The sequence below is a fragment of the Phalacrocorax aristotelis genome, chromosome 3, assembly GCF_949628215.1.
Source record: "Phalacrocorax aristotelis chromosome 3, bGulAri2.1, whole genome shotgun sequence".
NCBI lineage: Eukaryota > Metazoa > Chordata > Aves > Suliformes > Phalacrocoracidae > Phalacrocorax > Phalacrocorax aristotelis.
This window is the reverse complement of record NC_134278.1, coordinates 121,897,758-121,925,655: the sequence shown is the minus strand read 5'-3', so window position 1 is coordinate 121,925,655 and position 27,898 is coordinate 121,897,758. Positions and strand designations below refer to the sequence as shown.

The 27,898-nt window shown below is 38.9% G+C and overlaps 1 protein-coding gene across 2 annotated transcripts; it reads left to right on the top strand.

The window, feature by feature from the left end:
• Positions 1–7,847: 7,847 nt before the first annotated feature.
• On the top strand, positions 7,848–26,622 carry EXO1 (exonuclease 1). 2 transcript variants are annotated; one of them, XM_075089402.1, is made up of 14 exons: positions 7,848–7,983; positions 8,538–8,711; positions 10,550–10,669; positions 11,599–11,722; positions 12,487–12,624; positions 12,858–13,070; positions 14,840–15,027; positions 15,839–15,935; positions 16,554–16,770; positions 17,749–18,004; positions 19,241–19,730; positions 20,209–20,310; positions 24,232–24,425; positions 26,270–26,622. In XM_075089402.1, exons 2-14 carry the CDS (start codon positions 8,551–8,553, stop codon positions 26,409–26,411), a joined length of 2,442 nt encoding a protein of 813 aa, XP_074945503.1. In that variant the 5' UTR covers positions 7,848–7,983; positions 8,538–8,550; the 3' UTR covers positions 26,412–26,622. The 2 variants fall into 2 exon arrangements, with proteins under 2 accessions (XP_074945503.1, XP_074945504.1); XM_075089403.1 differs by lacking the exons at positions 7,848–7,983; positions 8,538–8,711 and adding an exon at positions 8,888–8,970.
• Positions 26,623–27,898: the final 1,276 nt, after the last annotated feature.

Below are 27,898 nucleotides of genomic sequence, written 5' to 3'. Positions count from 1 at the left end.
TGCTGGAGAAGCTGGCTGCTCACAGCTTGGACAAGCGCACTCTGCGCTGGGTTAAAAACTGGCTGGACGGCTGAGCCCAGAGAGTGGTGGTGAATGGAGTCAAATGCAGTTGGTGGCTGGTCACGAGTGGTGTTCCCCAGGGCTCAATGTTGGGGACAGTCCTGTTCAATATCTTCACTAATGATCTGGATGAGGGGGTTGAGTGCACCCTCAGTAAGTTTGCAGATGACACCAAGCTGGGTGGAAGCGTCGATCTGCTGGAGGGCAGGAAGGCCCTACAGAGGGACCAGGACAGGCTGGTTCGTTGGGCTGGAGCCAACGGTATGAGATTCAACAAGGCCAAGTGCTGGGTCCTGCACTTAGGTCACAACAACCCCATGCAACGCTACAGACTGGGGGAGGAGTGGCTGGAGAGCTGCCTGGAGGAAAAGGACCTGGGGGTGTTGGTCAACACCCGGCTGAACATGAGCCAGAAGTGTGCTCAGGCGGCCAAGAAGGCCAATGGCATCCTGGCTTGTATCAGGACTAGTGTGGCCAGCAGGAGCAGGGCAGGGATGGTGCCCCTGTGCTTGGCCCTGGTGAGGCCGCACCTCGAGTACTGTGTGCAGTTTTGGGCCCTCACTACAAGAAGGACATTGAGGTGCTGAAGCGTGTCCAGAGAAGGGCAATGAAGTTGGTGAAGGGTCTAGAGAACAAGTGTTATGAGGAGCAACTGAGGGAGCTGGGGTTGTTTAGCCTGGAGAAGAGGAGGCTGAGGGGAGACCTTATCGCTCTCTACAACTACCTGAAAGGAGGTTGTAGCGAGGCAGGGGTCGGTCTCTTCTCCCTAGTAACAAGCGATAGGACGAGAGGAAATGGCCTGAAGCTGTGCCAGGGGAAGTTTAGCTTGGACATTAGAAAAAATTTCTTCACCGAAAGGGTTGTCAGGCATTGGAACAGGCTGCCCAGGGAGGTGGTGGAGTCTCCATCCCTGGAGGTATTTAAAAGAAGGGTAGACATGGTGCTTGAGGATATGGTTTAGTGGTGGACTTGGCAGTGGTAGGTTAGCGGTTGGACTCGATGATCTTAAGGGTCTTTTCCAACCTTAAAGATTCTATGATTCTATTCTATTCTCTTCTGTTCTGTTCCCCTCCTCATTTTCATGAATTGGACAAAGTATCTTCAAAACTTCTAGCCCTTTGTCAAATTATATGAAAATAATTCTATGGCTTCAATATTTATTGCAGGTACACAATCAGACAAGAGGCATAAGCATGCATAAGTCTTCTTTCCTTAGAAGAACAGGCTGTGAAAAGGCAAATCCCAAATGCGTTATCTGTTAACAAACAAGTGGAGACTGAAGTAGAAAAGAATATACCCCCAGCCAGGACAGCCAGCTGTGACCCCCTCCATGTCCCTGCCCCCTCAGGTGCAGCGACTCTGCCCTTTGTGCACCCACTGTCTTGGAGGCCTTGATGGACTCACTGGGATGGGAGGAGTCCTTGTATTTTAGGGTAGGGAGCACAGTTGGAGGAGGCAAGACAGGAGCTTCCTACCTGCTCCCTCCCTTCAGCCATTACTAATTTGAAAGCAGGGGCAGTCGCTAAATTCCACAAAGAGGCTGATTAGTGCTGGGGGAAAAAGTCTAAAAACACCATCATCCCACAAAATGGGTTGGAGAGCACTTTGTTTGCAATACCTTTCAAATGTCCGTGTTCTGCTTTCTGTTTTCAATCTCACCTAATGTCCTGTAGTGAAAACTAATACTGAAGCAAACAGATGGGGTGGGGACCTGAGCAAGACATGTGCTTTATTCTCCTTTTCTGGCAAAATGGCCAAAAGCAGAGGGGTGTTAGAGACACGGATGACAGAGCACTTTCTGAGACCACATTACTGCTATGCTATTTCTCAGTGACTAGGAACTAAAGAGTGTTGTCACTTCTTCATAAGAAGCACACTTCAGAATGAGTCTGCGTCTGGCACTAAAGCAATTTAAACATTTTCTTTTAAATTATCCACTTTTTCAGAAATTTTAGAATATGAACAAGTGGACAGCCTTCCTCCTGGGCACTGATACATACCTTTGTTTTCATGATGAACACCAGTAGGAGACTGCCCATGGGTGCTCCTTCTTATAGCTGAGAATTACTGCTTGAGCACTCAGAGCAAACTCGGAGAAGTCACAGCACAGGAGCAGACAAACAAATCAAAATGTTGGCAACACATTGTGGTGGCAGAGAGCAGGCTTCCACTGGCAGTAAGATGGGAAGGCATAACACAAGTTATGCCTCCACCCATTTCCACGGGATTAGTCATAAGCAGCTTGTTTTGCCATTCACTGGCAACATGTGCATTAGTGGTCCTTTGCCTTCACTGGAAAAATCCAAGACACAAAGAGAAGGACAGACGATCGGGCACCTCCAGCCAAGCATGCAACTGACAGACATCCATTTCAAATATTACTTAGCTGGGGTTGAGCTCAGCAAGCTTCACAAGGTATTATTTGGCAGAGCTGTGTTCCCTTCACTGCGACATTCTCATGAAGAAGCTGATGGGCACAGACCTTACCAAAGCAGTAAGGTTTGCACAGGAAGGGAATGCTGAATCACCCTCACAGATCTTTTCTCTGGAAAATTAATCCAAAGGCTGTGTTCACCCAGCAGTGAGCAGATAGGAACCGTGACCAGCATAATGAGGTCACCAGGGATTCTGATGCAGGAAACTAAGATGGCTTTTCTTTTGGTCCCTTCCATACCTGTCAGGGGTTGAACCCTGCAAACAGCATTAGCAGATTAACAGAATTATTTGATAAGTGAGATACTGGTTGCACAGATTGCACTCTTGGCCTGGCCTGACTGAAGCAGATGGTAGTTGCAATATTAACTAGATAATCAAGGATTTTAGTGGTTTTACTAGCATTATTGATACCGCATTTTCCTCCTAAATGTGGAGCTTTTAAATACATTTCCTCTGCAACTAAACATAGTTTTAAGAATGTTTTCCTCTAAACTTTTCTCAAGTGTGTACAAGTGTGTACATGAGTTTGCTTGTGTTATTAAGGCCTGGTTTCTGGGCTAAGCTAAAAAATGTGTGAAAATATGCTCTCCATAAATGGAAATTTCAATAAAAGGATGATAAAGGGTGCAGTAAATGTAATAGTGCTACCTATCAGAGAGAAATCAAATTTCTTTTCTAGCAAATTGATTAAATGGTCCAACAAAACTACAGCCAGACTTTCTGAAATAAAAATGATCAAATTCTTAAGCAGTGAAGACAATATAGTATCAATAATAAGGAATTCACTGAAATTTTAGCAAAACTAGTATAAACCAGACACCTGATCTACTAATGTCACCGTAGCTGATGCTCTGACTCTAAGCTTCAGCAAGGTGCCTGTTTTCATTCCGAGTATTTTAATCTACCTCATGAAGACAATTCTAGCAGTGCCAGACAAAGCGGGAAGGAAGTTTACTGAAAACCTGTAAGGTGTCCTTGTCCATTGTAGTGCAGAGTGAGGACAAGTTAATTTTGCTTCACCTTGGCTGTGCAAAGGTTAGTTGTCTACATCAGAATTAGTGACCCCACTTCCTTTCTATAGTCAGTGCTGAGAAAGAAGCTGTTCTAGAGGTACTTTAGTCCACTTATCTTGGGCACCTATCTTAAATTTCCATTAGGTGTCAACAGGGCCATACTCTGTACACTCTTCTTTTTCATTAAATGATACAAAACAATTGTAAAGGAAAGAAAATGTTTCTGCTACACTTTCTATTTCTAGTCTTAGCAAATTCTCCAGATACACGAGCTACTTGTGAAAGAAAAGGATTGTATGTATTATTATAAGTCTTGCACCTAAGTGGGTGGTGCTACATCCCAGTTTCATCTGGTATCTAAGGGAAATAAAACTGCGGTGCTACAGTATTCTTTAAAGGAATAACTCACCAAAGTATTATCATCCAACTACTTCCTTCCAAGAGACACTGTTGAGCTTAAGGAGGTGTATCTTTAGCCTGTTTAAGTCAAGAAAGCTCTACTGAAACCAACAAAGCCTTTGACCCATTGTATAAAACATCCATTATTTTGTAAAAGTTATAAGGTGTAACAAAGGTGGGTCATGGATAATCAGGCTGGAGACATTAGTAACAAACTGAATGTTAACGCATATCATGCTAACTCTTCAGCTCCCCAGTATCCACCCTTTCTGATTAAGGAATTGAAGAGGAAAATCTGAGCTGGGCCAGAATTCTGTAGCTCTGACTTCCTTCAATGCATGTTCCTTGTCTCCAGTGCTTCTGACTCTGGGATTCACCTTATGACTATTTTAGTGTAATCTACAGAAAATAGTCAAAAGTAGATTTAATTGAATTGCACATGACTTTTTCAATGATATGGATATATTATACCTAATCAGGGTACCCTATTATCGTTCTTTGCATGAACAGAGCAGTTTGAGGGGAAATGTCACAATTTATATAAGAACATATTCTTAAGAGAAGCGATCCTAGTCCAAACAGAATTCTAATTGCAATTGAATGCAAAATTTCTGGAGCGTGTCAAATACAGACAGAATCATGGAGTGAAAAATGAATCAGTAAAGAGGGACTTAATATTTTCAGCTTTAAAACATCTTGTGCTGTCACCGTGGCCAAATTATTTCTATGCACTTCTCAGGGCGCACACAATATTCTTAAGAAGTTATAATTCAGATGTACTATATTCAAAATCTATTGAATTTAACCCTTGCTATCCACTGTCCATTGTTTTTCTGCCCTGCTGACTGAGTCATACGTGTAACGGAGCCAAAATGTCAAAAGAACTATACAGACTTCAAAATGGCAAGCAGAAAAATAAACTGTTACCTGGTAGATATCAGCCTAGATATATTTCTCACTGCAAGTCTTGTTTTAATTTAAGCAAGCATGCTTTTATGTTAATTATTTATGCTATTTATGGCATTTATGCTACGCTGTGAGGCCTGGAGGGACATGTACAATCATGTTGCTCAGGAATGGAAAACTTTATACATAGAAACAAGTCACTTATTTTTCATAATTACAAACATACCAGATATTCAAACTCTGAAATGTCAAGCAAAGTACTACATTTGATTCCTTTTAATCTCTATCACTTTTCCCCTGTTCCAAGACAGCATTGTGATTTCTCAAACTCTTTTCAAAGAGACAGGCATGTCCCCTAATCAGGATTCAATCACCAGCTTCACAGATTTCCACTGAGGGCAGCTCAATAAAGCAGTGAAACCTGATGCTTTCTTTATTAATTTCACATAATCAGTAATTAAAACCCACCTACTCCAGTGCAGTAGTAATTTTTATACTAAAGTGTTGGCAAGAGTTCTGTCCGGTGATCTTATTACTTGCAGCTAGAACTATGCACACACCCTTGTATTTGTTCCAGCCTTACCTGAGTACTGGCTCAACAAATGAAGCAGACATGCAGGTTTTTCTGAGTGCAGAGAAAATTTGCATGTACTACATGCATAGTCTAATTCTCTCCCCATTCTTTACTGAGTTTCTAGACTGCATTGGTTCTCTTTAGAAATATATGAAGACATATTTTCTGACAACAAGAAACATCACAAGTAAGATCAGTCTGAGACTGTTCTCAGTCCCAGTTGGCACCCACCAGTCCCAGCAGGGTGCGTCCCAACACCCAGCTTGTGTGTTGCCAGTAGGATGAAATTAAGGTTGGCACTATAAAGCACCTTGTCACCCTGGCCTGTCGAATGTGCAGCCCACATGTTGGCTATCAAGCTACGGTTTACTGTGTTTAATGTGTCAAATAGGCTGAATGAGATAGTGCAACAGACGATTAAAGAGGAACTCAATCCCATGCATGAGATGTCCCAAAACGTTAACTATATCTGTGAAACAAAAATGTTATTTGTATAGTTGGACTATTCTTGTAAAACTCCACTTCAAACTTCAGTATGTGATATGGATGTTCAGGGCTTTTTAAAATGAAAGCAGTTATAGTAGTATGGAAATACAGATTTAAAATTCTAACTTTGACCATCAATTCTGAAATTAACCCCAGGGTTTCACTGCTATAACATCTGTCCCTCACCTGTTCCTTTGTAGACAGTTACCTGCTTCCCCCATCTCCCACCTCGCTCACTGGGTTAGCTACAGGACTGTCCTTTGTCCTGCCAAAATTCTGTGATGCCCTTTGATTCCAGTATACCTAATGTTTATAGTTTTCACATTCATTGTTGTTATCCATGTGTTGTCTTCAACTGCACATTGTGGAGCCTTTGCTGTAATTGAACCGATCTGGAGCAATCACTGTGAAGAATATTGGCAGAAATGGATCGTTCAGTATGACTGTCATCTCAGAATGACTCATCAGATACAGGTTACAGCAGAGTACAAACTGATGGTTACACTATTTAAGTTCCTGATTCATATCTCCACTTAGAGCAGTAACTTTTACTTACTGGTGTTTGGCTTCTTTACACATAAATATTGTAAGAAGGCAATGGACACATATACATTCTTAATCCTATAGTGGTTTCTCTGCTGGTTTTGTTGGGTTTTTTTCGGTTGATAATTACTTAAGAAACTTTTCTATAGACCAGGGTACAGACATGACCAGACAGCAAGGATAAAAAGAAAGAACTGAAAATAAATGCTAAATACTATGACAACACAATCTTTCCGGGATGTTGACCATAATTTTCTCCACTAGCAACTTAGTGGTTACAGAAAATTTGCATTAGGAAGTATTGCCAACACTAAGCTTTCAAACACGCGTACGTTAGTCCCACTGTAAGCAAGCAATGTTCTCCCATTTTTCTACACTATTGAGAGACAGCAGAACTGAATTTGGCATGGGACATGTTGACTCAATGCTACAGCACTGAATCAGTGTGTCGGTGCATCAAACATATTTTAATATTTCTGTAGATGCTTGAATTATCTGCACTTCCTTTGCTAGCAGCAAATTTCATGGTTTACCCTTTAATGTCATGCCCCCTCAGAACCCCTTTTCTCAGCATTTGTGGCTGTCCTACAAACACTCTTCCGTGAGAACAAAATTCTTGGAATTGCTTCGATAAAAGACATTCCAGTATCACACAAGCATGACAAAATCCTAAGTAAGATGAACTGCTCTGTTAGAGGGAACTGCAGACTGTTAACTTTTGATTTCTCAAGGCCCACAAAAAGATATTTGGCCTCATCCACATGGCAGCAACTACATTTGGAAGGCACTAAAATGGGTTTAAATAGTTTTGGCTGAAGTACATTCTGAGTTGGCTGAGAAATGCAAAGTCATATCCTGAAACGTTCTTTAAAAATAAGCATCAAAAACTATTAGTATATAGTCCTAGCATGACTAGGCTCCATCCATACTATTTGGCCATAAAGAGAAAATCAGTTTACCTTTGAAAGTGTTTAAAGTTTATTTTGAAACTGTTTTCACAATAATGCATGATCAGGGTTAAATGGCCCTTTTAAAAATACTGTTTTATTCCTTAATTCGTAGAGCAAATTGTAGGCTGGTGTTTAAGAGGTACACAGGCACACTGTTCACCACTCCTGATGCAAAAGGGACGGGATGGTTAGAAATTAACTCTCATGGGGACAGAGCATTAATTTCTAATCCTTAAATCCCTATCTTTCAAGGTCAGTTTCAAATAAAACAGAAGGTTCCGGAGAACTCCCGGTACCCAGCAGAAGCGCGATTCCGGGGTGACCGGAGTCGCCGTCGCCGTCGCCGTCGCCGGGGCCGGGGCCGTCGCCGGGGCCGGGGCCGGGGCCGGGGCCGGGGCCGGGGCCGGGGCCGGGGCTCGCGCGCTAACGTCCTCATCGCCCGCGCGAGGCGTGCTGGGCCTTGTAGTCCCCCGCCGGGGCGGGGCCAGCGCCCGGAGCGCGCGCTGCTTGAAAGTCCTGAGCGGCCGCCGCGCGCCACGGCCGGGCAGAGCAGAGCGAACGGAGCCGGGTGGGACGGAGCGGCACGGAGCGGGCTCCTCCCTCCTCCCCCGGCCAGGTACTGGCGCGCGGAGCTCCGCGGCCGTTGGCCATCGCGTTCCCCCCGTCCCTGGGCAGCGGCGGCCCGCGCCGAAGCGGAGGTGCCGGCGGCGCCGTGGGGGAGGCGGCCCCGAGGCGGGAGCGCCGCCTGAGACCCTGCGGCCCCCGGCTGGGTGCGGGTCCCGGGGCCCGTGCGTGCGTGCCGCTCGGGGGGAGGCTGTGGGGGAGGGCGCGGCGGGCGTCGCTGAGTCCCCGCCAGCCGCGGACCGGCACGGGGGACAGGGGCGAACCGTGGCCGCGCCTGGCGCCCCTCGTGCCCGCGGCCGTCCCCGCTGTCTCTCGGGGACAGGGCCTGCGCGGGGCCCGCGGGCTCAAACCGCTGGCTTAAAGGTTTGCGCATCTCTTCGGAGGGCGGAAAGGAGCTTCGGCCGCGCAGGGTGCGCGGTGGCTCCGGCGGGAGCGACTCCTGCCCCTGGTGCAGGCCAGCACCCTGCCTGCATCCTCGCCCGACGTCCCTTGTGCAAAGGCCGGGACTCAGCCTTCCGCTCACGCTTTTCGTCTTCCCGAGTGCAGTTGAAGCGGCACCATGGGGATTCAGGGCCTACTCCAGTTCATCAAGGAGGCTGCTGAACCTACCCACGTGAAGAAATACAAAGGGCAGACGGTAGCTGTGGACACCTACTGTTGGCTGCACAAAGGCGCTTATGCTTGTGCTGAAAAGCTGGCCCGAGGAGAGCCAACAGATCTGTAAGTCTTTGTTACGTTTTGGTCTCATCCCTCTTACAAATTGAAGTTTGTTAGCTTGACGTTTCTTGAGCTAAAGGCTAAACTAAAGCAGTTTCACTTCTTACTGTTGCTTCTGAATTCTCAGGTTCAGTTGTAATTTTTGGAAATGGAAATACTGGCTATAAGTAAATAGCTTTCCAACTGTGCAAATAAGTATTGAAGTATATTGAAGAGGGGAAAAACTCTCTACAATATCTTCTGTTAAAACACCAACGGTTAGGTGAGTTAGATTTTTCTACACCATGTCTCCCTCTCAGTTATAATCTAATCTCTCTGATGAGATTCTGTAGATGCAATTTATAGGTTTCAAATTTAGTATTATTTTCAGGAACCTTATTTGTATGTAATGATGGCTTGTAAATACTGCTGTGACAAAACTGTAGTGATACTGAGGCATTCTGATAGATGGGGTGTGCTCTGAATAAGGTGTAAGTTTTTTTGCTTAGCATACTATATTTTTAGTAAGAGTAGCTTTTCTAATGTAACTTTTTTTTTTTACTTACACAGTTACATTTCTAAGGAAGAAAATGAACAGAAACCACGGCTGTATTTCAAGTTCAGCTTTGTAGCCTAGATCAGAATTGCATAGGTTCTTGCCCATCTTGGGAAAACTGGGTTGGACTCTGTTTCAGAATAGATATAATTTTAAATGAAGTTTAATCTTTATCTTCTCAGAAATAAAGCTACACTGACTAGTCTAGATCAAACTTCACATATGAAATTTTGATTAAATGTTTGATTGGAGGTAAGGAAGAGTTGGTGGTTTGCAAATGGTTTCAAATCTTCTGTTGATACAAAGAACTGTAGAGTTCCATCCAACCTTGCTACCTGCCTTTGAAGGTAGTGGAGATCCTTCAGTGTCCTGAGAACAGGGTATACTTCAGTTGAGAAAGAAGTTGACTGGCAGAAGAAACATTCATAGTCACAGGAGATTTGGGAATGGTTAAATGAATACATGAATGTTTTATGACCAAATCTTGTTTCTGTGCACATATGATCGCTGGTCTTAGACTGGCACTTCTGTAGAAATAACAGGAAAGGTGGTCAGAGGGAATACATAAAGCCTGGAATTCCCTACAGATATTTTACTAAGGGATGGGTTTGGAAGGCAGTGGAGTATTGGCTCCTGGTCCTTACACCATCTTCACTGTTTGGGGAACTCTCGTGTCTTTTGGAATATTTTCAGTACTGTGCTTGTATTTTAGTCTGGGAAGATGTATTTGCATGTCTGTCTATAGCACACATCCACCATCTGGAGAGGAGTAGATAGTTCCACAAATAGAGGTTTAATACCCCATCATTCCTCCAACTCTACAGAAGTGCATTTCGTCTGCCTTTCACAAGGCTTTGGGTAAAGATAAAGTACAGTGCTCGTCTGCCTCCTGTTTCCCTGGCCGTTATGAACTGGGTTGCTGAAACTAAAAAGATGAACCATGCTTTAACTTGTAAAGTTTTTAGCAATGTTGAATCCTAAAGTAGCAAAATCAAACTGAATTGTACTACAGTTCTTATTTCGTTTTGTGTAGGAGTAGGGAGCGGTCAGTTTGGTTCTGCACTGGGAGGTGGAGCATTTCTCTTGGGCGGGGGGCGGGGGGGGGGGAAACCCAACCCAAACCCCCAGCATATTCAAGTGTTCTTACTCTTTTTATGATTCTGGGGAAATAGATGGCACATTAAGATCCTTGAAGAATGGTTAGTCCTAAACTTAGGGTTCTCCTTCCTGCAAATAGAAAACATGCAATAGACTTGTGCTTAACAGTAAAGCTGATCTTTTCTTACTTTTGTTATTGTTGATACAGTTATGTAGTTTTCTGTATGAAACTTGTCGATATGCTCCTCTCATTTGGAATTAAACCAATTTTGGTATTTGATGGATGCACCCTACCTTCTAAGAAGGAAGTGGAAAAGGCCCGACGAGAGTAAGTACCGAACTGTGTTGATTTGCAAGCAAAGCAGTGTGTTTAACACTACAATTCATTTTCAAAGTTGAAAAACCTCAAACTTTAGCTAGGTAGTAATTTCTGGTAAAGTTTCCTGCAATATAGTGTTATTTCATTTAAATTACATTTTAAAATCCTACAAACCTCTTCTTAGAGGTTTTATTCCAAAAATAGAAATGTGCTTCATAAATGAAAGCACTTTTAGAGAGGAAGGAAGTAAACCTCTGAGCATTAGTTCCTGTAACATATGAAAGGCTTTTAGTTTACCCGCCCTTGTGGTCTCTGGACAAAAATATTTCTTCCCGGTATAATTTTATTTAAAAATAACACCACCTTCCTCATCTTCCTCTACAATTAATCAGATAAACTTTTTTCAGGTTTGGATTTGGGTCCCTATATAATGGGACTTCTCAATGAAGCGCGGTGAGAATTTTTCATTAGGGGTTTTCATTTATAAATTCTCATGGGACATATGCTTCCTTCAGCGTGGAGCGAACAATTTCCGGTATTTGAAATGAAGTACGTGATACCTTCTGTCCTCTAAACCAATAATTATCTAATGTCACATATTCCCAAATTCGATTAAATCTATTTTACTGCAACCTGAGAGTGGGTGTATCTCCTCTTTTGCGCTGCTGATTTCTGTTCCTGAATTGTTGCTGTTTTCTGAAGAAAACATATAAATTTCAACATGCTAATCTCATCCTCCTTGTCAATACAATGACTTAGTTATTCTTATGTTTTAAAAACTTACACAGCAGAACAGATTTGGGAAGTGTTCATCTGCAAAACAGTTTGTTTGGGTTTTTTTTCTGGCTTTCCTACCTATCTCTCTTAGTCCTTTCTGTGACTTGTTCTTTTAAATGAAAAATAATCTGAGGTTGGTGATATTTTTGTTTACATTTCAGGAAGCGTCAGGCCAGTCTTCAGAAGGGGAAGCAATTGTTGCAGGAAGGGAAACTGTCAGAAGCTAGGGAATGTTTTGGGCGCAGTGTAAATGTTACCCATGTTATGGCTCATGAAGTTATTAAAGTAAGTTGTCAATACTGCTGATACCAACAGTTTAAAAAAAAAAATCTACGCAGGAGGTAGCATGGCTTACTCTGCTGTTGTATGGCTACATCAGTACCTCTTCTACGTAGGCAAGAAAGATATTCCCCCTTCTTAGCTTCTAATTGTCCTGCATATGTTGGATTGTTAGGCAGTTAACAAACTGTAACTTTGCTTCAGGTTTATTATGCCCAATTGTATAAATACATGTGTCAGCTGAAATACATCTCTTACTGCTATGAACTGACTTTAACACCAACAGTTTTACTTTTGCTGCACAAAAACTAAGGATGAGGGGTGTTTTCATTATTTTTTTTTCACATTGGCTAGTTCCTGAGAATAGACTATAGAAAAGTTTTTGGCTGCTTAAAAACCTCTCTAATGGCTTTTTGCTATCCTTCTGCTGCAGTCACAGGATCTTTATCTAAATAGTATTACATTTGTTCCAGAACATAACTTGCATGTGTTTGAAGCTGGCATCTGTGGTCAGAGGCAGGGAGCATAGCATTACAGACCAACACAGGAAAAGCTGTTTTTTGTAAACTGGTCTATATAGGTCTAAGCTGCATGAAGCTTGTGTTTCGGATATGAAATATCGGGCTCTAATGGGAGGGGATGGGTGTGGGATTAAAAAGATCACAGTTTCAGTTTTTTAAGGTAGAGAAATGTTCTTACGCTTTGAGGTGTCTTAAGGTAATTACTGAAAATTGATGCAAAGTACTTGTATGCTTCTTGTTTACGTACAGGCTGCACGAGCCCGGGGAGTTGATTGTATTGTTGCTCCTTATGAAGCTGATGCTCAGTTGGCTTATCTTAACAAGATTGGCATGGTTCAAGCTATAATTACAGAAGACTCTGATCTTTTAGCTTTTGGATGTAAAAAAGTAAGGAAGAAAATAACTCTTCATCTTTACTTCTCTGCTTTACCTGTTGTTGACGTCTTAAAAGCAGAGTTTGAAGTTGCCAAGTGTGTTTAGTGTATGGATTTATTCTTCTACAGTAAATGGGGGAAACAGAAGAGATACTAATAGCACTCAGCCTTCGTTGTTTCCACCAAATGCAACAAACTAGCTAATATGGGTGAAAACTATTGTTTTCACTTCCTTTTAATTTCCAGGTGTTTCTGAAAATTGACAAGTTTGGAAATGGACTAGAGATAGATCAAGCTCGACTAGGAAACTGCAAGCAGCTTGGAAATGTATTTACAGAAGAGAAATTCCGCTACATGTGTATTCTTTCTGGTTGTGACTACCTCTCATCAATTCATGGAATTGGGTTAGCTAAAGCATGCAAGCTACTAAAATTAGCCAACAATCCAGATATTTTAAAGGTAAGCCTGGTTTTGCTTTTTGTGTTGGCTTTTTGGGAACCCGTAACAGTATGTGTGCAATTAAATCTGAACTGAAAATATGAGGGTGTCTTGACTTCCTCCATTTTGAGGAGAACGCTAAAAGAAAAATTTTTTGTCCTGTGCTTTAGAAAGATGCTGAGCTAAACTTACTCAAGGGTTGAAGCTATTATATATTTAATGAAATACACTGAAGTAAACTTAAATAAAGAATTGTTCTAATCCTTCAAGGGCATATTCTATTTGAGGAGAGACTTAATTTTTTTTTTGGAAGGCTCTGGATTCTTTCCCCCCGCCAGTACCTGCTTTTGCTTCTGTTTTTGCAGATTAGCTATTGGAACTGCTAATTTAACTCTGTTACTTTTGCATAAATACACTTTTATTGTCTGGGAGGGGCAGGGATTGGGAGTCTCATCTGATTTCCTTTTTGCATTTAATTACTTACATATGGATGCAGACATTTATATATTAAAAACATGAAAGAAAACTTTGGTATGGTGCAAACCAAAAAATAAGGTACATGCTTGGGTTTTTTTTCTTATCCAATGTATGAAACAAAACAAATCTAGTATTAGGAAATACAGAGTCTAAGAGAGTAGGAATACTTTGGTGCAGATAGTAAGGGAGAAGAGGGGTTTTTAAGAGCTAATAAGAAAAACACCTTATGTGGCTCTCCTGAAGGCAGGTAAATCTAAACCAGAAAAACATTTAGGTATGCAGTCTAACTTACTGTATTGTTTTCTAAAGTTATTTGTATGCTTTAGTAGTTTTGTTTGGGTTTTTTTTCTATACACAAAACTGTGATTTTTAGTTTTAAAACGTTTTGTAATATGTAAAGCAGGCATCAAAGCACCTGGTTTGATTGGCTTTTGTGGAAGTAAAATGGGAACTTTGAACTTTTCCCATACAAATAATAATTTCCTTTAAAGTATCTCTTTTGAGCAAAATGTCAGGATTTAATAATTTGAAAAACTTTTCACTTAATCATTTATCATGTGATTCATCACTGCTATTTTCCAGCAGTGTTGGAAAGTCATGAATCAGTCAAAAAATATAAAATAGTCCAGCAGTGCCTGTTCAGACTCTTACTACTTAATGAGATGAGTAAATTTGCCTGTATTTAGGTTGCGTGGCCAAAACACAGCTGATGTTTTATTTGGAGAGGAGGAGAAACTCTTGCATCTAGCAGTACGATAAACTCAATCTTCAAAAGAACATAATCTGTATTCTGTGAAACTGGATAATGTAGAGGTCAATGAATTATTAGGAACTTCTTTGAGAGGTGCAGTAACAATTCATGGGAGGAGCTACCAGATCAATATGTAGTCTTTTGTGATAAGCAGTGCAGTAGGGGGAGAAATCTGATTAGTTTTGCTTTTTTCTATCCTAAAAACATCCACATATTGCATATGTGTTCTGATAATATGAATGATAAAATCTGATATGCATTAGATTTAAGAAATATACCTTAAGGAGATGCTCTGTATTGCTATTCAGATTCTGAATTTATTTATTGGACAAGAAGTATTTCTGAAGAGTTGAATTGTCTTATTTGTAAGATTGCGAACAACTTGAGAGTGGCAAAATAATGTACAAAACTTCTTTTTTCCTTCCTGTGTAAGTGGAATCTGCTTCTTGTAACAGGACACGTGCTACATTTAATTTCAATTTTTAAGTATCTTTGCTGGTAATGTATTTAACCTTTTGTGTAACCTGTTTCTTTTAAACAGTTAAGCTTTTTTTTTTGACAGGTTATTAAGAAAATGGGGCAGTACTTGAAGATGAACATAACAGTACCAGAAGAATACATACAGGGTTTTACACGAGCCAATAATACATTCCTTTATCAATTAGTTTTTGATCCCATCAACAGAAAATTAGTTCCTCTGAATGCATATAGGGATGATGTTGATCCAGAAACACTAATTTATGCAGGACGGTATCCTTTGTGTTGAAACAGCAGAGTGGGGAAATCAGGGTGAGCAGGTGTGGTGTCTTATACTTTTCATTGTGTCTGTGGTGTACTTATATTTTTCATTGCATCTCTGCTGTTGACTAAAGCTTGTCTTTTCTGCAATCTTAGAAGGTCTTTTTTGCAGAGGGTAACTGAGTCACTTATCATTGGCATATCATTTTAGGTAGAAGTTAGTGATTTTTTTTTTTTTATTTTAGAAAACAACTTGTTAAATACAGGCTATATTTAAACTGTTTGAGTCACTTTATGACCATTTTTAAGTTCTGCCTGTGTTGAGTGTGTCATAATATCTGCCAGTTTAATTTGTGCAATCTGTGTTCAACTCATTCCCTAATCTAAGCATTTCCTGTTTCGCCAGATAGCTCTTCCTACAGAACAAGTAGCATTTTGGCACATTTGTGCAGCATAAATTTCAGCATGGGAGACTGGGAAAATAAAGAAAGAGGGCACTGGTGAAGTAGTTACTAGCTTTGTATGTTCTTCAAGCCACCTGATCTCTGGCATTTCCAGAAATTAGGAAGGAGAAAGATGGTAACCTTCCTGCTGATGATTGAACTTTTTCCTTTTGACTTTTGTGAATTGCCAAGCACTGCAGATCTATTACAATTGCTCTTGCATCAGATTGAGCCATGAGTAGTCATATTAATGCTTTTGGTTAATATTCTAACAATGATTTTTAGCACAAAAATGGGAAACAGCTCGTCTAACTCTCATGCTATGGTTTTTGAAATGTAATGTAATATTCAGATATTTTCCTTTAATACGATGGGAACAGACATTTTGATGATGGTACTGCTTTTCAAATTGCCATTGGCAACATTGACGTTGATACAATGGAACAAATTGATAATTATAACCCAGACACTGCACAGGTAACATCTTTGTTCTGAAGTTATATATTAAGATTTTGATGTGGGTCTGAACATTCATGGGAAAATATGATTAAATGTTATCGACAACTGACTTGGCAGCAAAAGCTATTCTGCTGTTAGAGAAACTCTGTGCTCCCACACACATATTTCTCAATCTTTGCACAGGTAAAAATCTTACTTTTCATGGCAGTGAACTTTAATGTTTGTTTTACTTTCAAAATTTTTTGATAAGTCCTTAATACTATCAAATTATTATGTAAGTAACTGATTTAAAGAGAAAATTCTCAAGATTTGGATTTCTTCCAGTTATGTAACTCTGAGGAAAGTATTTTCCCAAATTAGGTTTTCTGAATAGAAATGAAGTTTAAACTTTTAATTTTGTCTGAGATGACCAGTAAGTCACCTGTGCCATATCGGAATGAAGTAATGGTAGCACAAAAGAAAAAGAATTTGTATAAAAAGCATGAGAAATGTGGGAACAAAAAAGAAAACATTCATGTAGAGTATTTTGCTAGTTGTTGTGCAAATGTCAAGATGTCCTTATATGCTAAATCAGGAAACCGTATGTAGAAGGCAAAATTATAAACCTGTGTCTTGTTTTTTAAATTTTTTTTGTAGCCTCTGATGCAGAGAAGTTGCAGCTGGAACGACAGACATGCGAATCATGTAAATAGCATTTGGAGTAGAGACTACAAGCTTGGCCCTAATGCAGATACTGTTCCGCATAAAATGCATTCCGTAGAGAAACCAACAACCAAAGGCATGGAGAAGATAATTAGTGTTAAAAGGCTAAAACTTCCAGGCAAAGATCTCTTGGCAAAAAGACCAAGGAGTGGTATGTTTTCATTAAACAATATATAAGACTGTGGGGAAATAAGTCTTTTATCTTGGACATGATGGCATGAGAGTTTAGAGGCCTAACTCTAACTTGTATCATCTGTATTCTGTTTTCAACAACCTGCAAGAATAACGAGCCCTAATATTAAACCTACGTAATGATTGAGGATGGCAGCAAACTTTCAGCAGCACTTCATTTTAACTTTCTCTAATTTGCTATAAAACCTTGTTGTTTTCAGTTTTAAGTCGTCATGTTTAATATCATCTGCTCTAATTTTAGATATTTTTGCGTTTAACTTCCATATCTTCATTTCTTCACAAGCCATTGTAACAGCCTATTTTTTCTAGAGTTGATATTTGGACAGACAGAAAATTTAAGGAATGTCTTCTGTACTCTTCTAACAGCACGCTGCCTCTATCCCCTGTATAGGCTTTCTTTACTCCAACTTTCTCTCTTTCTCTAGTAATTCTGTGCTATCTTGTCTTCTATATCACTGAAGTTTGTGTGCTGAAATAAACTGTGGGCTTGTAATAGAAGGGGCACTTCTTTGTTACCATTGTGCTTTAATTGATATGTTAAGGATCATCTCTTCCTTTGCTTTCTGATTGTGCTACTAGGGCTTCTTTTTTGCCTTTGTTACTCCTGATATTTTCCTGGTTTATCAAAATCTGTAGTTAGTTTAGCAACCTGACTTTAAGTCAAATATAACTTTGCTTTCAAAGCATTAAAAAACAAATCGTGTTCACTTTAGCTGTTCTGCCTTCACTCCATCTACCTTTTCATAGAAAGTTACTTTTAAGGCTAGGTACTAAAAAACAACTGTGTTAAAGACTTCTAAACTGCAATGTCAAGAACGTTTCTACCAGACCTTACTAATATTTTTAAGCCTGTGGGAGTAAATATGTAATGCTCAATTCTCTCATAACTTGTTAATTCTAGAACATGCTTCTACAGTGACATTTAAATTGTCTTTAGATTTAGAAGAAATCTCAGATGGGGATCTTCTGAACCAATATTCATTTTCCAAAGCAAAAAAATCCAAGAAGGAGAGCAACCATGATGGTCAAGCACAAATTAGTGTCTTATCAATACAAAACCTTGATTCTTCAGGGAATTCTGTGACTCAAGAAAGCTCTAACTCCCTGCCCAGAGTTAGAAATAAATTCGCTTCCTTTCTACAAAAGAAAAACAAAGAGAAGGATGCTGTAATTGTTCCAGGAACAAGAAGCAGGTATGCTTGCATCGCATGTTTTAATAAGTAGCAAAACACTATTTGCTGTCTTGGGTGCTGAAATAACCTGAATCCTGAAAATGAGAAAATTCTAGTTCAGACTTTTTAATACAACTGTGTTAATGCACCTGTAGTCCTGAGCTGAGATGGAGAACCCTTTGTGCTAGGCATGCTATCTATGCGTGAGAGTGAGTGAGATATGGATAAATAATGTCAATTTTTTACTGCAGAAATGAAGACTGTGAGACTACTCAATACAGTCTAGCCTCTGGGTATCAAAATTAATTAGCAATTGGCCATATTTCTTTTACAGGTAAAGGTCATGACATAAAAATAGTTGCGTTGTGCCAAATATGTAAGCATATGTTGACTTATGTTGACAGGGTTCTTTGTTTCAGAAAGCCAAACCTGGCCATACTGTATGGCAAATACAAATTCTTACCCCATCCCATTCAGTTGATGCTCCTGATCTCCGCATCAGCACTTTATGAAGAGGGGCTTTGGGTTTGTTAGTTCTTTTAATTGGCTGTGTGTTATGGGTTTTTTGGTCACATTTGGCCACAGCTACTTAAATTGGTTTTACGAAGCATTATCACAAGTATGTCTCTTATTGTGTAACTTTTATCTTAAATAATTTGAATATTTTTGAGCAGTGTAATTTTACAGAATAGTCTTAATACTGATGTTCTTTTATCTTTAATGCACACCTTCCTGAGCTGAAAGTTTTGTCATGTTGCATCAAAAGTTAAGAGTTGTCAGTGATGGTAGATTCTTCTTTAAAGCAACGATCAGTTTTTTAAGAGCTCTGAATTGTACTTACCCTTAAGAGCTGCTGCTATAGCGTGAAAAAGAACTAGATAGGTTCTAATTTCCTTGATAAGAGGTACTGAAGAGTTTTACTACTGTTTAGTTTTATGATAATTAATGAATATATTCTTAAGTTTTCTAGGATTCCTAGATGTTTTGATTCTCCAGATGAAGAATCTTATTAGTATTTCAGTCAATGAATGACATGTTTACAGCTGATTTTTTTCCCCCCACCCCACCTTACATTTTACTATTTTCTGTTAAATGCCTCCCTGAGGGACTAAGACTTTGCCCACTGTCAAAATAATTTGTGTCTGCAATTGCACTTCAAAAATAAAATTGTTGCATAGGCAACTATTGGCTTTTGGAGATGACACTCATTTGCAGTAACTTTCTCCTCCCTTGTCTTCACCTTTTTTACTTTTCTAGGTTTTTCTGCAATGATGCGTTTACATTTGAGCATAATTGTGATAGAGCAAAGAAGGATGACTGTGATCTACCTCAGGATGCGGAGCAGGATTGCCAGAAACAGGAAGTAAAACATGGAGCAGATGTTTCTCAGTTTTCAGAAACTGAAAAATCAACAAGGACTACCTTTACGCCTCCTGGAGAAACGCAGAAAAACTGCTTCCGTTGGTTTAGCAGCCCCGTAAATAGTTCAGGAAATCTTGGCCCATCTCATACTCTACTTTCACAGCAGTTTCACCAACAGAGAAGCAACTGTGTGGTATCCCAGGAAGATCAGATTAATGGGGTGCAAACAGAGAGTGGGGCAGTGTCTGGCAAACTGGAGGGAGAATCCTCCCCCTTAACAGAACTGGAACAGTCATCACAGTCTCAAAGGTCTTGTGAGCCATCAGAATGCAGTTTGGAGTCTTCAGAAATACCACAAGAGTCTAACAACAGTTCAGATGCAGAAGTAAGAAAACTAGACATTGTTTCAGCATTCACTCTCACTTTAAATTGTAGAAGAAATTAGGCAACAAAGTCATCTCTTCAAAATACCCTGATCATTATGTCACTTGTGCTAAGAAACCTTGTCAATGCTTAACATAGTTGTGTAGAATAGATTGAATCACTAGCTTAAATCAGGTCCTGTTCTCTGGCTTTAGTTTGTCTTCAGTCTTTCCACTGCTATTACTACAGTGGGTCATAAAAAACCTGGTAGGCTAGTTCTCGTTCTCTGCTTTTGCTAGTCCCTGAAGTCCTTTCAGAAAGCATCTGTGTGTCACCATAGTGTTGCTTGCTGAAAATAAGCCCAGGTTTTTGTGTAGGTTCTTAGAATTGCTGAAAACATTATACCTTATAAAGTATATATGTATAGATATAAAAATATACATGGTGTTTTTAAAAAAAAAAAACTGTTTTAAAACAAAATGAATTTTCTCTTGATGAAGGAATCAGACTCTAGTTCAAAACTGGCTTGTGATCAACGTGCTCGGTCTCCAGTATTTTCTGCTGTTCAAACTGACAGAAAAACTACCATCATAAAGACCAAGGTAAGAATTAATTGACTTTGCTATGAGCTCTACTAAACTCTGAAAATCAGTTTTTGCTTTGGTAGTTAATTCTAGAACTACTAATGAAAGAGTCTTAAGCAATGCACATGTTGGCAAGAGAAAATTATATTCTTGTTCATCTCTATCAGAGATAAGATGAACTATAACCAGGCCACCTATGATTGATACACAGTTGCAACTTCTCTGGGGATTTGAAACACTGGTATAAAATAAAAGTCCAAGCTAAGGAAAAAAAAAAACCACTTCATTTTCCTCAGGCATGTTAAATACACTGGTTTTACGATGCAAATTGCAGTCACGTTCATCATCCAGATACAGTCGCAGGATACCACCTCATTTCATTGCTTGTCTTGATAAATCTGCTGTTTAGCAGTCTCCTTCCTCTTTGACTAGAAAAAGCATGTTTAAATTTAAAAACATGGAAAGGTTTTAGTCAACCTTTCTTGTTTGTTTTAGTTGAAAGCCTTGTTAGACACTAACGAATCAGTATGGAAGGACAGTCAGTTTTCCTTCAGAGCCGGCAGTTCAGTTATTTTTGCTATTGGTTGGGCACCTGTAACTTGACTTCTATGTAGTTTCTTAGATGTCTAAGAATAAAATTATGTTCCTTGTCATTGTGGCATTTCGAAGAGCTTTACCCGTTTGGCCAGTTTACAAAAAGTCTAACACCGTCACAGCTAAAAGTGCTCTAACTCCTTAGGCATTGTCATCAGAATCTGCTAAAAGATTCATGACTCAAAGGAAGGCACTTTCATCCTTTCATGTACACCCCTACCCTGTTGTAGACAGACTAAAAATCATAAGCTTCTTTCTGCCAAACAAGACTGTTGTGTGTATTTTATATAATAGTGACATCTTGTGGTTATTGCTAGTAACTTCTTTAATAACTGGAATAGACATTTTTATTTTAGAGCACCTGATTACAAAAATCGATGCTTTTTTATTAGATTACCACTTTGCCTGCTTCTCCTCAACAAAACTAAGCAATGAAATGAAATCGTTCTGGGGATCGGAAGCTTATTACTTTGTTGTTGAGAATGTATTTAATATGTTTTTCTTAATGTTTTGCTCACCTTAAAGGTGTATTGGGAGAATTAATATGCTAAATATTGGAAGTACTGAGGTAATATATGATGCTTATATAAACATTCTCAGGATGCTTGGAGCTTTTCAGACGATAGGAATCTACTGAAAATCTGTGAGGACAGTAGGGTTAGTTTAAAGCAAGCGGCTAGTAAGAGGATTCCCCCCACTTATTTCCTTGGCCGTGCATTCCCTCTGCTTCCTTTATGTGCTGGTAATAATACTTAAGTGAAGTTGGACCAGAAAAATGACCTGGCTGAAAACTAACTTAACAACAACCAAAAGGCCAATCATATTGGAACTTGGGCCCATCCAGACTCTTGGGCTTGAGTGAGTCATAGCACCAGCAAGACAGCTGGAACGAGTAGCTAGAATTGAAGTGGGGGGAGGTAGAGATAACGAACACCACTTTTGGCTCAGTTTTCCCATAGGATTACTTACTGCAAATGTAAACCAAGGGAAATCTTTGCTGGTGTTAAGTACAGTAAAAGATAACTGAAAGGAATAATGAGTTCCAGATTTAAGGAAGAAGCAGTCAATCATGTAAAACATAAATTATTCTAGTTTTGGTAAGCTGGGTAACATAGCTGATGTATAAAGAAATTTAATAACTGTAGGAGGCAATCTAGGGAAGTTGTCAACTCTTATCATGGTTCCAATCCAAACTGTGAAGTGCCTAGCTAGTCAATTCTAATATCAAAACTAACAGAAGCTTTTCTCTAAGAGGTGCCTATAACATAGTGAGCTCTCTAGGATCTTATCGTTTTTTCTGTGATAGTATTCCAGCTGTGGTTTTTACTGCTAATTACTTTCCACAATTGCTATGAGCTCAGCAAAGAGGCTAATAATGACAAAAGAGAACAATCGACTCTGGTTTTAAGTTTCCTATGGGTGTTTGACCTGCATCTTTGCCTGCTTTGGGGTTAGTTAAGTTATAACTCTGATGTAAATCAGTACCACAAAGAAATATAGGATTATGGGTGACTTCATGTGTTGCAAAATAGCTGAGGTGACAGATAAACAGAAAAGGACTATCAAGCAGGGCATTTTAAGATTTTATTTTTGTTTTTCCTAGCACTCTTGTTAGAATTTTTAAGCCTATGTTTTAAACTTTTTTCAAATTTTATTTGAAAAAAGAGCTAGATGATCAATAGCAAACACTGGGATGAGGAAGAGCTATTTGTGTTAGTTAAGTGAAACACCTGAAGTAGGCAGAGCTGTGCCATCTTCTAAAGATGATCCAGCAAAACAAAATTATTCATTTAGGGCAAAACGTTTTATTCTTAACATTATCCAGATGGGAAATACAGGCATTATTTACAACCTAGGTGATCTAAACTAATCTTATGTAGCCAGTTGTAAAATAAGCTGTAGACAATCACCCTCTCTTCTGCAGGTACTGTATTTTGATAATTAATTTTTGGTCCTCATAATGACAGTAAAAAGCTAAAATAGCAAGCTAGAAGTGAGTGATCACTTAGAAGCTACTAACTGTGAGTAGTTCATATTTTACAATGAAGTAGCAGAGTGGCTCAAACAGTAAACTATTCTAGTGCTTCCAAATGGCTAATTCCCAAAACACTGGGGAAAATGATAGGCAGGTATAAGACAGAAGAAAATGATGGAAAACATAAGGCATTTGTAGGCTTTTGCCACTTGTGAACTTATTTGACAAAGAAACTTTTACCGTGTCTAAAAGTACATTACATGTATGCTTATGCACATAAAGTACAAATGGGAAGAGAGGGATTAAATAAATAGCAATAAGTGTAAATTTCAATTTATGAAATGTGGTAAGCTACTCACAGGAAAAAATATCCTGCAGATTGGGCTTTAGTGTGTTTCTTCTGTAGTTAGAATGAACTTCATGCACAAAAAATAATGTTTGAGAAGGCAAAAATTATCAACAATGTTGTATCAGTATTAGAAAGCATGATAGCAGCAGTCTCAGTAGCAATCAGCCAGTTAGCCTGCTATGGACCCCAGAAAAATGACAGGAATATAAGAGACTGTAGTTAGGGATGCAAACGTGAAATGTAACGATCATGCTGACTGACATAATTATAGGAATTGGGTCACATCAGAATGAGTTTTGTGTACTTGTAAACATGAAAAAAAATAGATTCAGTGCTTAGAAACTGATAAGTGAATCAAAAATGAGGCATACTTTTTTTAATGACGGGGTGGTGAATAGTTGGAATAAATTATATAATGAAGCAATATATATTTCTTTTAATTGATGTGTTCAAACTTAGGACAGGTTGCATTTGAGAGAGGTATTCTGGCCAAGCTCAGCTGTTTCAAGTTTCAGGTACAGAAACCGGATAAGCAGGTCCAAATAAAGGTCTAATGATCCTTGGGGTAATCATACTGATGATATCTGTGCTCTGTTTAGATTAATGAAAAATGGAGTCATAGGTATCCCAGAGAGTGATACCAGAGTAGCTTCTTTTAATTCTGAAAGCTGACATTGAAGAGTTTTTGTTGTGCTCACATGTAAATGGATAAGAAAATAAATATTCAGTAGACTTGAAAAACTACATTCAAAAGAAATGTGTATTTGCAACCTCTAAGAATACAAAGACCTATGGAAACTGGTTGTCCACGTCTTACAGCTGCATTATGTCTGATGTGTTTGAGATGCCACTTCTTGGATTATAGAAGCTATCTAAATATGCCCTGTTGTGGCAATTCAGACTGCATTATCTCAACACAATGTAAACCATCTTATTTTTGATTATAAGCTTTGCAGCATAACGTCTATTGCTTACAGGTTGTAACTTTAACCATTTGTACTGTAATTTTAAAACCTCACAGGTTCCTGGTTTACATAAATCCAGTCGTATAGGGTCACGTATTGTAACAAAGCTCAAGCCATTGATACCAGCAAAAGTAAGTGGATTAAGCAGGAAACCATCACCTGTGCAGAAGAGAAATCACTGTGATGCTGAAAATAAGCTGGGACTGCAGGCCACCATTAGCGAACTTCGGAAAAACTTCCAATTTAAAAGGTGAGTTGCTTTAACCCTGTATATATATCTATTTCCCCCCACCCCCACCCCCAAAGAAACAATGTTCAAAGCAGACTCTATACACCACCTCCACACAATTCAATAAAGATAATAGCTTAAGATGTATATATTCTACATACAATTTTTAATTTCCGAAGCTTGATATAACCATGAAATATGATTTGTGGTAAATATGCTCTTCTAATTTTTCCTTTCTAACCTGAAATTCATTATTGAAGTAGTGCATTTAGTTTAACAGAATCTATTTGCAAATTATACCATTGTTTGACATCAAATACTAAAAGGCATTTGTTAGTCTAAATGCAAAAGCCACATACAAGTTGCCAGACTTAATTGAATACAAGGTTGTTTCTATTTAACTTAATGTGCCTCTCACATTTTGAGATGGCTGACTGTCAGAACTGTTCTGCTTTCAAGATGATGGTGCATTGATGGAATATTTCTGTCACCTGAAGTCTGTGGTTACAAGGGACATTTTTGCACATTATAAAAGGCTATTTTCCCTTGTTCGGATGACTTTACTAACTTGAAGTTTCTGCAAATATCTTCAAGGTTTGAACCTGAAGGACAATGATTACTTAAAAGAATACCTACACTTTTTTTAACTTACACTATTTCCATGGGCTCAGGTAAAAAATCCTGGCGGCAAAGCTTTTCCTAGCTCCAAGTAGCAATCTCAACTTTGAATAAATTAGTTGTATTTAAATAATTTTATTATTCTCATTAGCCTGAAACCAAATGTGAGTAGGACAAAAGTATTCCCTTTGCACTGAGTAGTAAATGTGAGACTGGTAAGTATATGTTAAGTCGGATGAATATATTTTAGTAAGTTGGCCTTACGGTATGCTATTGTAAACATACAACTGATTTCTGTTTAAAGTATATTACTTTTGGTATTAATATTTTTAGAAACCTTACTTGTTGTTATCCTCTTGATGCAGGTTAAGAATGACAATTTCAAAGAGGGAGTGAAATTGTTTGTGTATGTTTTGCTTGACCTCTAATTGGGAATGTCTGACCAGGGTTGTTCATAGGGAGAAAATTCATACATTTGGATTTATCAGAATACAGGCAGATAGAACAGAATGAGCCTACATAGCACTCTCTTCCTTTCTTCTGCTGACAGTTGTAAGAGTTAGCTCCCAACATCCACATTTTATATATCCAGTTTTGGTTGGTCTGTAACTTCTGGGTATATACTGGGGATATATATTTTTGTGTATATAAGTTATTTCTATGTACATAAAGTACTTGTTTATTAGCTTTTAGGGGATTCTTTTCTAAATTTATTCCACAAAAAGGTTTTTTTCACTGCCAGCACTTACTTAGCTCTGAGTATTCTGTTTATTGGTTTGGGATTTTTTCATATTTTAAAATGTTTCTAAATTAGCCTTATGTCTTAAACTACATTGTCTGGCAAATAAATCATGTGGGACACTAACCTGTTCTGTCCTAATGTCAAGACTCATGGGATATATATGAAACTACAGTTATTCAGAAGACTTAAATGTTAAGGAAGCATGTACAACCCAGAGTAGGATGGGGTACATACAGCCTTTCAGATATAAAGCTAACAGCTATCATTCTGTCACAGGACAGCTGGAACAGTTGAAATAGCTTTCAGTGAAGTTGTTCAGTTGTAGTGAAATTGAAATTAAAATATTCCATCACAAATTTTTATTTTGGGCTTATTCATAGATGAGTGGGTAGTTAGGTGAGGCGTCTTGCTTTGTTTTAACCCTTATATGTTCTTACAGGCCTGTGATTAGAAACATATAATATCATAACATTCTTGGGTCTTGTTTTGTCTTTTTTTTATGCAGACAGTATGAAAAACTTCCTTCTTGTAAAAAGTCAGATCCGTTGTCTCCAATCAAAGATAATATACAGCTCACTCCAGAAACAGAAGAAGAAATCTTTAATCATCTGGAACGTAGTCATGTTCAGCGAGCTATATTCCAGTGAACTGCATGCTGTGCACAATAGGATGTATTTTTAATCATTGTCAAAATTTACCTTCTGGATACTTCATCAATATAGAAAAGGTGCTTTGCAATCCAACTACATACTTTAGTCTGACTAGTGATTTGTCATCTCTTTTTTATAAAAGCATGAATCGAAAGGTACAGTTCTGTACTGACTGGAATAAAACCCTTCAGATGCCTGTGTTCTTTTATTCAAAGTCCTATGCTGAACTTTTGTCCAAATGTTTTTCAGCTGCCCCTGGGCAGTTTATGTAGGTCACATATGCAATCCAAGAGTCTATAACAGCTATGGCTTTCCCTTTGCACAACAGCAGCAGAACAAGTTTGTGTTTTAATAGTTGATAATTTTTTTATATTCTTTCTTGCCTTTCCTCTTGAGCCTAATCTGGCTTCAGGACAGTAGTAGAACTGCTGTTCGGTGTTCATAACAGCCTTCACTTATACTTCCAGTGATCTGATAACTACTACTTTTCCCTATAAGGTAAGATCTGCTTTCTCAACAGTTAGCTTTGATACAGTCGCGTTATTAGTGGGAATAACTTGGGGACTGCAGAAAGGAATATCACAAATATTTGGTCCCCAAATTCTCACATTATTTCTTCAGAGATCATTCTATTAGTGTGTTGCTCTGTTTTACCTGCTCTTTCCATGTTTGTAGTCTTACCCAACGACACACAAAATATCAGTCCTCAGAGCGAAGGGTTACAAAAGAGCATTGTCCTCACAACAAACCAAGCTTCAATCTTCAATAGCCCATCAACTAAAGGGAAAGAATCAAGGAGACTAGGGTCCTTGCTTTGGATGACTGAAGTATCATGGAATAATATGATGGGATTTCAGGTTTCTACCTTTAAAATCAGGATTTGAGACAAGGTAAAGGTATGTCTAATTTTTTTTTTAGGAAAGGGAAGTAGCTCTGCAGCAGATGAAGGTACAAAAAGATATTGTAACATTTGAAAAGTATCCTTTCTGTTCAATCTTCGAGCCTTTTGCAAAACTTTAAGGTTTGAAATTGACCTTTGAGAGGAAGCGTTCTTTTTATTAATTGCAATATACTTTTTTTCTCTTTAAGAGAATTTGCATCTATGAAACTGAGGTGACTAGCTGCATTAATTGCAAAGAAGCTGCTTACAAGAATAGGTTATGTGTATGTTTGTGGGAGCAGCCCTCTTACCTTCAACACAAATGTAGAAATATGGGATAAAAGGCACTGAAGCAATGGTGCTCTAGGCCAGGTTTTCTCTCATACGTGCACCACTAGACAATTACTCCTGAAAAGCAGGGTTTGCAACATTGATCTTCAGTGAGGATTATCATCTCTGGTATGATGTGACAAATAAAGGCCAGGGATAAATATAAATGTTTCTGTGTTTCCAGCCATAGAACTAATGCCTAGAATGAATTTTTATGTGCTGCTACAAATATATTAATAATGACAGAATGAATTTTTGCATTCAGTGTGGGGAG

Excerpts from the sequence above, each read along its gene's own strand:
- EXO1 (XM_075089402.1), top strand. The coding sequence starts at position 8,551 with ATGGGGATTCAGGGCCTACTCCAGTTCATCAAGGAGGCTGCTGAACCT. Across the intron at positions 11,723-12,486 it reads TGGCTCATGAAGTTATTAAA|GCTGCACGAGCCCGGGGAGT; the intron begins GTAAGTTGTCAA and ends GTTTACGTACAG. Across the intron at positions 19,731-20,208 it reads ACAACAGTTCAGATGCAGAA|GAATCAGACTCTAGTTCAAA; the intron begins GTAAGAAAACTA and ends CTCTTGATGAAG.